The sequence below is a fragment of the Caenorhabditis remanei genome, chromosome V (assembly GCF_010183535.1).
Source record: "Caenorhabditis remanei strain PX506 chromosome V, whole genome shotgun sequence".
Lineage (NCBI taxonomy): Eukaryota > Metazoa > Nematoda > Chromadorea > Rhabditida > Rhabditidae > Caenorhabditis > Caenorhabditis remanei.
Window position 1 is genome coordinate 18,208,244 of NC_071332.1, and position 11,011 is coordinate 18,219,254.

General features: G+C 37.7%; 3 protein-coding genes and 1 pseudogene across 4 annotated transcripts; 2 read left to right on the forward strand and 2 right to left on the reverse strand.

Moving 5' to 3' along the window:
* Positions 1 to 95: 95 nt before the first annotated feature.
* GCK72_020995 (uncharacterized protein) lies at positions 96 to 2,251 on the reverse strand (the record flags this gene model as incomplete). Its single annotated transcript, XM_003100570.2, has 8 exons — positions 96 to 450; positions 511 to 587; positions 631 to 853; positions 1,273 to 1,540; positions 1,586 to 1,734; positions 1,782 to 1,867; positions 1,943 to 2,155; positions 2,201 to 2,251. The coding sequence occupies 8 exons, from the start codon at positions 2,249 to 2,251 to the stop codon at positions 96 to 98; spliced, it is 1,422 nt and encodes a 473-aa protein (XP_003100618.2).
* A 731-nt stretch (positions 2,252 to 2,982) lies between these two features.
* Positions 2,983 to 4,678, forward strand: GCK72_020996 (uncharacterized protein; the record flags this gene model as incomplete). The annotated part of the gene is made up of 4 exons (XM_053733933.1): positions 2,983 to 3,033; positions 3,434 to 3,904; positions 4,128 to 4,292; positions 4,427 to 4,678. 4 exons carry the CDS (start codon positions 2,983 to 2,985, stop codon positions 4,676 to 4,678), a joined length of 939 nt encoding a protein of 312 aa, XP_053582846.1.
* GCK72_020997 (uncharacterized protein) lies at positions 3,701 to 8,482 on the reverse strand (the record flags this gene model as incomplete). Its single annotated transcript, XM_053733934.1, has 7 exons — positions 3,701 to 3,823; positions 4,140 to 4,217; positions 4,985 to 5,099; positions 5,307 to 5,411; positions 7,974 to 8,103; positions 8,155 to 8,233; positions 8,474 to 8,482. The coding sequence occupies 7 exons, from the start codon at positions 8,480 to 8,482 to the stop codon at positions 3,701 to 3,703; spliced, it is 639 nt and encodes a 212-aa protein (XP_053582847.1).
* A 1,277-nt stretch (positions 8,483 to 9,759) lies between these two features.
* Positions 9,760 to 10,982, forward strand: GCK72_020998 (annotated as a pseudogene). Its single transcript has 2 exons — positions 9,760 to 10,358; positions 10,799 to 10,982. Coding segments are annotated over exons 1-2 (783 nt in total).
* Positions 10,983 to 11,011: the final 29 nt, after the last annotated feature.

Below are 11,011 nucleotides of genomic sequence, written 5' to 3' on the forward strand. Positions count from 1 at the left end.
TTTTTAAATCCACTCACGAAAATTTTGAAATTTTCAGTTTAGGACATTTGAAGAGATGATGCAAAGATTATGTGAAGCACTATGTACATGAAAGTTTATTCCTGCACAGAAAACAATGATAAAACCAAAACCCATACAAAAATTGAAAATTGTCCGTTTCCCCCAGCTGTGGTAGTTCCTATAGTCGTTGTTGCAGATGTGGTAGTAGTGACAGTAGTGACAGTACTCCCTGGAGTAGTGCTTACTGTACTGTTACCCGCAATTACTGTAGTGTTGCCCTGTATAGTTATCACAGTAGTTCCTTGCGTTGTTGGCAAAAGGTCTCCCGAGTAGCCATAATATTGACAGTAGAATTTTCCAGGGGTGAAGCTAGTGGAACTGATTGTTAGCTCGGTGGCTTGGATGGTAGTGGAGAGGATGGAATGGGTTTCTTTTGACTCGTTGTTGAAGCTGTAATGTTCAAATTCAAAAAATTGAATGATTTCATATGCAGATAAAAAAAGTGTTCACCTGGCAGAGTTTGAAGCTCCAAAGTTATCAGAAAAAGTGAAGTTAATGAAGTCCTTGGAACTGGGAAAGGTTGAAATCTGAAAAAATTAAAAGTCTATACATCTGACTAACCGGACATACCACTGCCCCACTAGTCCTCGCTTTTGTCGACATATTCAGAAATTTCACATTGTGCTCGAAATATTTCCCGTTATTTATCACGATGCCAGTGGTATCTATTCCAGTTGTAGTGTAGACTTGACTCCTCTGATACCGATTTTCAATGGTCAAATCGAATTTTCCAAAAGATCGGAAATGCCAATAGTCGAGGGGGACTTGGAGAGGCTCGATATGAGTGAAGAATCTAGGAAGGGTTACTGTAGTAAGATCCTAGATAGGTGTACTGTGAAAATGTCTAACTTTGAGAGGGTGTCACGGTATCACTGATTGTCCCACAAGGTAAACCATACAGAACAAAGGTAGAGCTTCATTTTTGTAGTTGACAACTTTTTTGCACGGACACTCCCTAAAAAGTTACATAACGACAAAGTAATTTGTCCCTCAAATCGTCCACTGCAAAATAGAGTGATTTTTGAGGTGTCCCCTTAAAATGACCATACTCTCTAGGGAGTGTCCGTACAAAAAAGTTGTCAACTACAAAAATGAAGACCTACCTTTGTTCTGTATGGTTTATACATAATTTACTTTATGGGATTATCAGTGATACCGTAACACCCTCTGGTCATTTTCAACTGGAAAGTGCCAGAACCGCACTGTACCTACCGTGATTCTGTCCCCAACTTCATTGGATATGCAAAAAATCGATTCGCCTCCCCACCGTTCGTTGCCGATGGTAGCCCCCAATGGAACCACAAAACACTGGTTTCCGGCTGAACTATCCCGGAGACAAATGAGGTTTTCTGAGGAGCATCACTATCTTCTTTATGAAAATTTATCAGTTGGGTGTTCAGAATGATAAAAGTTCCATTAGAATCATCAGAAGAGGTGATGTTGTGTTTGGTCTTGATGACGTAGACATGGAAGGTGGGGTCTGGAAATGGAAATCAACTTTTTTGAAATTCAAGGATTACTGTACCTTGAGCCTGCTCCTTAGTTGTTATATAGTAGACTCCTGTCAAATTAGTCATGTTCAAATTGGCATCTTGCACAAAAATAGTTAGGGTGTCAGTGATGGTGAAGTTTTTTGGTTTTCCATTTGAGTCGAGGTCGTAAAGTTCGTCCAGACTGAAATTTTTTGAAATGTTGAGTTGGAGGACTCGGGGGTAACTCACGTTATATTGAGAGTTCCTGAAGAAATCGAAATATTTCTCAAATTCTCAATATCATCGTTGGAAGCTAGATAGAGCTGCGATCCAGGCTGAAAATTCTTATTTTCCTCATTTTTGCGTGTCTATCTGTGTATCCGAATGTCCAGATGTCCCACCACACTCACCTCAATATCACTCATCACTTTCTTCGATCCTGCCACCAACTTATTCAGGTACAGTACCTGAGAACTGGCGTACCATTTTCCAGGGGTAGTAGGTACGGTAGTAGAGTTTACTGTAGGGGATACTGTAGTGGGTACTGTAGCCTCAGAATTTTGTGTTGAGGCAGTTTGGGTTACGGTAGGTGGTACTGTAGAAGTGTCGTCGTCGGCATCTATCTGAAAAATGATGGTTTGGGGTGCTGTGGGATTACTGTAACTTACCAGGTACGGTAGACTGGAACAAATGAGAAGGTGGCATAGGAGTTTATACATTTTTCGAGAAGGAAAATAATCTGATACCGGAAAAAAGTATTCTGAAAAAAAAAACTTTTGTATGAGGAGAGGGTCATGTTTATCAGTAAACAAACATGAGCATACTGGTGTAGGTAGTTTAACACCTGTTAAGCAAATATTTATTTTCTTTTTCCATGTTGCCTTATAGGTAATACGCCCCCACCCTCTTTTTAGGCCACCTCTAAGGGCTGATAACAACCTTCTCAGCTTTTTAAAGAAATGAATAAAAAATATGTATGTAGTTTGCTCAGGGACATTTGAAAACAGAGCTTTTTAGAACCGGATAAAAGGAAATACCCGAAAAAATTTTTTAACACAGAGAACAAAAAATACTAAACCCGATCAAAATACAGGAATTATGTTGACAATTTTCACGAGTTTGAGAAAATAACTCCAGTTCTACAGTAACCTACAGTGACCTACAGTAACCCACAGTACCCAGCTCCATATCAATTCTACTGGTTTGCTTTTTACAGAAAATAAAGTTTAGTTTTGATGACTCAATTTTAATTTTTGTTCCATTTCGTTCGAAAAGTAAATCTCCCTCCCTCCCTCCCCACTATTTTAATCCAAATTGGTATAAAAGTTCATTGTGTATTTACCAACATACTATATTCATTTTTTATTTCATTCAAAGAATGAAATCAATTCCAATATTAGCTATTTTATGTATGATACACCAATGTTTCGGTTGGGATCAGATAGGTGTCATGACGCTTCGAAATATATTTCCGTATGCAAAGTTTGACGATGTTAAGAGGGTAGGTTTTTTGAAATTGAGGACCTGTGACATTCGGACAAGAGTCGTGATAAAATAGACACTCGAATTTTTGAAAAAAAAGTCTCTGTAAGTTCGTCAGATCAGAGCGCCAGAAGTTTGAGTGTCTCTGTCAGTCTGTATTTCTGTTTGTCCAGATGTCCAAAACAGACTTGGCAAACTATTTTTTGGCTATTTTTACCATACATATTCATCTTTGGATTGAATTTTTAATTTTTAATGAAAAACTAGACTTGATTTTTAAAAAAACAAAAAAATCATATTTTGGTTTAAAACTGGTCCGGCTGGTGACAACCCTGCAATTTCACTCGATATGTATTTCTGTCTGTGTGTCTGTATGTCTGGATGTCTGTGAGTCCGACATTTTGAAAATCTCTTTCCAGCTCCGCTTCCAAATCAATCGCCAAAACTCTACACAAAATGCGAAACGTGTCATGAACGCGTGGATTGATGAGACGTGGCCAGTCCCCCAGTCAACCACAGAATCACCATCCACGTCATCTGAATCTCCCTTCATTGGATCATTTGCAAACCCATCACATCCTAAAGATTCTGGAGAGGACGATTTCCATGTGGATGATAGTTCAGAAGGCTCTGGAAATATTGATGAAAAACCACATTTTGGAGATCAAATAAATGAAGTAACGGATTTATCGGAGGTCACGACAACACTGACAGTGGATTCTGGAGACGACTTCTATTACGACGACACGAATGATACAGTAACCGATGATAACAGTTGGTGGACGACGACTTCTACCACGTTGAAGCCACTGAAATTCAAGAGATCAGTGGATGGGGATACTGTAACGCGGAATTGGGAGGACGCATGGTTCAAAAATGATGTGATGATGGTGAGTGAGTGTCGGTGGTGTCCGGATGTCAGGATGTGTGCATGTTCGATTATATTACGACCATTGTAAACGGAGATAGTCCTTTTTTGAAAAAAAAGTTCAACACTTTCAAACTTTCACGTATACAATGATCGTTGACCTGGCCTCCATATGATCTCTGCCATTCTCTATTCTTTTGAAAACCACACAGACTAACTACTCTCTCAACTTGTCCAAGTTCCAGACCACCCCTCACCCGTGGAAGAATCGGTGTCTGTATGACAAGGAGTTTGCCAGAAGCCAAGGACTCGCCTTCTTGGATCACAGGGATACTCTGAAAATATATATTCGATACATTTTTAGAATCGGACAGGAGCAGAAGTTGTTGACAAAGGAGGAGGCGGAGAAGGTGAGTCTGTCTATGTGTCCGGTAATCCAGATGTCAAGATTTTCAAATGCTATCAAGAAGCGGTTTCTGTATTTGCTGATTTTAAATTTCTGGCTGAATTAAGCTCAGCCCCTGAAACAGAACTGCATTTCCAGATGCGCGACATTTTCTGGAAAAACGACCGTCTCTACGACCACAACTTCCCGCGAGTGGAACTCGGATTCTTGAAAGAAGTCACCGAAGATCACGTCTGGAAACAATCGGATTATGTGATCTACAGAAATCTTAAAATGTATGCTGCTCATTGGTACAAGTTCCCGCCGATTGCCGAGAAGTTGAACTGGGTGCTAGAGGAGGACTCGTGGTCGTGTAGATATCAACATTATAAGATGGAGCATAATTATTGATTTGGTTTTTTTGTTTGGAAAGTTTGAAATGAAAAACTTAAAATGTCTTGGTTTCTGGTTGCCAGCACCATATAATCATACATCGAGTCTCCACCCAGACACACATTTTCAATTTCATTTCATTCTTTTCTTACTCTTTCCGAATATTAATATGTCTCTGGACAACATTTCCATCTACTTCGACGTGGAATATCTTATCAAGTACCTAGACCTTATCTTCTCTATTTTCGGTTTAGTCACTAACCTCATCCATCTTTTCGTTTTATCCCTCAAAGTCTCCAGCATCCCAAATTTTATATTTCTTACTTTAATCTGCGGAACAGATTTGCTGACACTGGTGACTCTGGAATTAATCAAATATGGGCGGTCCTCACTTATATCGAACACAAAAATTGCATTGGATATATGGACAACGTGGATGCTGGATTCAAGTTTCTCAGAGTATGGTCCCAATATATTTCTGCAAGTGCAGCGCCATGGATTACTGTAGTCATGGCTGTTACAGTAATACGAAATAAGAAAATAAGTTGGCATGAAGCCAGAAGATATGCTCTTTTTACACTAGTCGCTTCGACCATGCATAGCTCACTTTTTATTCTGAATTCAATTATTATATTCCAATACCTACCGTATGCTCCGTGCAGTGCTGACAGTCATTTTCAACACTATTTGGATGAGAATGACAACTGGCTTACTAAATCTATGAACCTGTTGAGAATTATTGACATAATATCTGAGTTATTGTGGAATTTCGGTTGTTTGAGACTATTTCTTATGTTCTTAGTGAAAAAATGTAAGAAAAAATATTCTGAAAATGGTACTGTACTGCTATTATTATCGTTTTTTGTACCCAATATCATGAGTATTTTCTTGGGCCATTTGTTCACAAACGGGGAAGAAAATTTAACACAGTAAGTGTTTTCTTGCATTTTCGAACTCCACACTCACAGCGAACAAGTCGAGCCGCTAAAAAAGTTAGTGCAATTTGTCCCGACAGTATAAAACTGGTGACAAAGTGAATTAGTTGTGTTGAAGGTTTACCTTTCGAGCATAAAAATCCCATAATATGGTGCCAGTGAACCTGAAAAAGCAGCTGAATCTGGTAAAAACAAAATTCACTTCTGTCTCTTTTCCGCTTACAATACGCTCTGACATCCGGCTAAATAGGACTATCCAGACTCGAGTGGTTCTTCCAAATAACTATTAAATATTTTCAGAGAAGCCCTTATCATCCCTCACGGAATCACTAGTCTTCTGCGAGTATCGGGAACTTGTTGCCGCCCATTTTTTATCCTTTGGAAATGTAAAGATTATCAACTTATTGTGGATTCTATATTTGATATTACTGGAGGAATTGGATCTAGAGGAAACAAAGTTCAGAGCGCGCCTAATTCAATTATTCCTATAACTTCCTAAATCAATGACAAATTTCTTTCACCTTTTCTAATATGTAATTTGTCTGGACACAACAACCACTTTTAAGTTTCCGCAATAAATCAAACTATAAATAGGGACCGCAATGAACGTGGGCGGAGTTATTCATTTTCTTCTCTTGGGGCGTCATGGGGAGATTATTGAAATGTTTGGTGGACTGCCCTGCGAGCCCAAAACGCTGAAAAAGAATGAAAACTTATTCCCCCTATGTAATCGAGTACGTAGAATTCGATGAACACACTTTCGTTTCACCTAAATTTTTAGTTTTCTCAGAAAACTGAAAAAACCACGGTTCTGGAACGGAACATATAAGAATTGAACTGAAAATGTGCATGGAAAAGGTGTCAGTGAAAAGTTTGAACTGGGTGGTAGACGAGGATGGTCGTGTAGACACCAACATTAACATATGAAGTATATTTATTGATTGGTTTTCTTTTTTTTAGGAAAATTGAAATGAAAAACTCAAAAGTTATTGATTTCTTGTTGCCACGGGCACCCCATAATTATTCATCTATATAACAAAACAAGTCTCCACCCAAACACACATTTTCAATTTCATTTCATTCTTTTCTCACTCCTTCCGAATATTATAATATAATATAATATTAATAGTATGTCTCTAAACAACACCTCTTCCGTGTACTTCGACGTGGAATATCTTATCAAGTACCCTGATCTTATTCTCTCTATTTTCGGATTTGTCACCAACCTTATCCATCTTTTCGTTTTATCCCTCAAAGTGTCCACCATCCCAAATTTTATATTTCTTACATTTATCTGTGTAACGGATTTGCTGCAATTAGTGACTTCTGGAATTAACAAAATATGGGCGGTCCTTAGTTATATCGAACACAAAAATTGCATTGGATATATGAACCACGTGGATGTTGGATTCAGGTTTCTCAGTTTCTGGACCGATTGTTTGTCTCGCACTGCAGCACCATGGATTACTGTAGTCATGGCTGTCACAGTCATACGAAATAAGAAAATAAGTTGGCAGGGCGCGAAGAGATACGTGATTTTTGCATTTGTCGCTTCGACTGTGTATAGCTCAATTTTGATTCTGAATGCGATTATTCTATTCCAATACCTACCGTATGCTCCGTGCAGTGCTGACAATTATGCGCAACATTATTTCGAAGAGAATGACAACTGGCTTACTACATCTATAAATCTGACGCGCTACATTGAAGTAATATCTCATTCATTTTGGAATTTTGGTTGTTTGGTACTGTTGGTGATGTTTGTTGTGAAAAAATGCAAGAAAAAATATTCTGAAAATGGTACTGTACTGCTATTATTATCGTTTCTTGTACCCAATATCTTGAGTTTTGTCGGATATTTTTTGTTCACAAACGGGGATTTATATTCAACTCAGTACGTGAAGTAAAGACTGAAATGAAATTATTTTCGACAGTATGATTCGGCTTCATACGACATTCCAGACTTAAGCCGTTCTCGACGAATTCAATCTTTCCAAATCTCTTCAAAATATTTTCAGAGAAGCCCTTATCATCCCTCTCGGAATCGCTAGTCTCATGCGATTATCAGGTACTTGTTGCCGCCCATTTTTTATCCTTTGGAAGTGCAAGGATTATCAACTTGTCGTGGATTCTATATTTGATATTACTGGAGGAATTGGATCTAGAAGAAACAAAGTTCAGAGCATTTCAAAATAAAATTCTATTTTTCCGATTAAAAATTGGCATGACAAATTTTTTTCACCTTTTCTAATATGTAATTTGTCTGGAGACAACAACTACTTTTTAGTTTCCGCAATAAATATAACTTTAAAAATTTAAAAATTTATTTTACAATGGAGAAGAAAAACAAAAAAATTCAACAAAAAACACTCGAAGACCTCGTTCGCTTTGGTCCACATTTCACTTTCGCCGCGTCTCGATATTGGGAAGACATTAGGATACACACGATGGAGTGACTGCTCGCGTTGATGGTTTGAAGAATTGTGAGGATCTTAGCAGACATTGGTTCTGGAAGGGAAATATGATAATTGAACTGAAATTGTGCACGGAAAGGATTACCGAAAAGGCTGAACTGGGTGCTAGAGGAGGACTCGTGGTCGTGAGCATAAATATTGATTGGTTTTCTTTTTTTGGAACACTGAAATGAAAAACTCAAAAGTTATTGGTTTCTTGTTGCCGCGTGCACCCCATAATTATATATCTCTATTACAAAACAAGTCTCCACCCAAACACACATTTTTCAATTTCATTTCTTTCACTCTCCACATTTCTTCCGAATATTAATATGTCTTTGGACAACACTTCCATCACCTTCGACGTGGAATATCTTATCAAATACCCCGATCTTATTCTCTCTATTTTTGGATTTGTCACTAACCTTATCCATCTTTTTATTTTATCTCTCAAAGTGTCCACCATCCCAAATTTTATATTTCTTACTTTTATCTGTGGAACGGATTTGCTGCAATTAGTGACTTCTGGAATTGTACAAGTATGGGCGGTCCTTTCTTATATCGAACACAAAAACTGCATTGGATATATGAACCACGTGGATGCTGGATTCAAGTTTCTCAGCATATGGTCCCAATACTTTTCTCTGACTGCAGCGCCATGGATTACTCTAGTCATGGCTGTTACAGTAATACGAAATAAGAAAATAGGTTGGCAGGGTGCCAAGAGATACGCTATTTTTACACTAGTCGCTTCTGCTCTGTATAGCTCAATTTGGATTCTGAATTCATTTATTCTATTCCAATACCTACCGTATGCTCCGTGCAGTACTGACAATCATAAGCAACACTATATGGTAGAGAATGACAACTGGGTTACTAATTCCACTATCCTGATGGCCGTTATTGAATTTTTACTAGAATTTTCGTGGAATTCTAGTTGTTTGGTATTATTGCTTATGTTTGTTGTGAAGAAATGTAAGAAAAAATTTTCTGAAAATGGTACTGTACTGCTATTATTATCGTTTCTTGTACCCAATATCTTGAGTGTTGTTGAATATCGTTTGTTCACAAAAGGGAATGATAATGCAACTCAGTAAGTGCTTTTGCGCATTTGCACCTTTTCAGACACCACACGTGAAATTATTTTCGACAGTATGAAACTGACGACAAAGTTAGTTAGTTTTGTTGAAGGTATAATTACCTTTCGAGCATAAAAAATCCCATAATATGGTATCAGTGAACCTGAAAAAACAGTTGAATTTGGTACACGGACTTCAAAATATTTTCAGAGAAACCCTTATCATCCCTAACAGAATCGCTAGTGTCGTGCGAGTAATAGGTACTTGTTGCCGCCCGTTTCTTATTCTTTGGAAATGTAAAGATTATCAACTTGTCGTCGATTCTATATTTGATATTACTGGAGGAGTTGGATCGAGAATAATCAAAGTTGAGAGCACACCAATTTCAAAATGAAATTTTTTTTCATCTTTTGTAATTTGTATTTTTCTGGACAGAACAATTATGTACTTTCTTGTTTCCGCAATAAATCAAACTATATAAAATGCATTCCAACGGAGAAGAAAAACAACAGAATTCAGCAATGGTTTCTGGTTGCTACGGGCACCATATAATTATGCACCTTGTCTCCACCCAAACACACATTTTCAGTTTCATTTCATTCTCTCCACCACATTTCTTCCGGAATATTAATATGTCTCTTGACAACACCTCTTCCGTGTACTTCGACGTGGAATATCTTATCAAGTACCCTGACCTTATTCTCTCTATTTTTGGATTTGTCACTAATCTCATCCATCTTTTCGTTTTATCCCTCAAAGTCTCCACCATCCCAAATTTTATATTCCTTACTGTTATCTGTGGAACGGATTTGATGCAGTTAGTGACTGCTGGAGTTAATCAAATATGGGCGGTCCTTACTTATATCGAACACAAAAATTGCATTGGATATATGAACCACGTGGATATGGGATTTAAGTTTCTCAGCGTATGGTCCCAGTACTTTTCTCTGACTGCATCACCATGGATCACTGTAGTTATGGCTGCTACAGTAATACAAAATAAGAAATTAAATTGGCAGGGTGCCAAGAGATACGCTATTTTTACACTAGTCGCTTCTGCACTGTATAGCTCAATTTGGATTCTGAATTCAATTATTCTATTCCAATACCTACCGTATGCTCCGTGCAGTGCTGACAATCATAAGCAACACTATTTCGAAGAGAATGACAACTGGCTTACTAAATCTATGAACCTGTTGAACGTTATTGAAATAATACTAGGATTATTGTGGTATTTCGGTTGTTTGGTATTATTGCTTATGTTTGTTGTGAAAAAATGTAAGAAAAAATATTCTGAAAATGGTACTGTACTGCTATTATTATCATTTCTTGTACCCAATATATTGAGTTTTGTCGGATATCGTTTGTTCATAAAAGGGGATGATAATGATACGCAGTAAGTGTTTTTACGCATTTGCACATTTTCAGACACCACACGTGACCTGGAAATGCTCGGCTGCTAAAAAAGTTAGGTATCCGCCAGAGCTGTGCGGAAGTAAAGGCAGAAGTGAAATTATTTTTGACAGTATGAAACTGACGACAAAGTTAGTTAGTTTTGTTGAAGGTATAATTACCTTTCGAGCATAAAAAATCCCATAATATGGTACCAGTGAACCTGAAAAAACAGTTGAACTCGAGTGGTTCTTCCAAATAATTTTAAAATATTTTCAGAGAAACCCTTATCATCCCTAACGGAATTGCTAGTCTTGTGCGAGTATCAGGTACTTGCTGCCGCCCGTTTCTTATCCTTTGGAAGTGTAAGGATTATCAACTTGTTGTGGATTCTATATTTGATATTTCTGGAGGAATTGGATCTAGAGGAAATCAAGTTCAGAGCTCGCCTATTTCAAAATGACAAATTTCCACCACTTTTTCTAATATGTA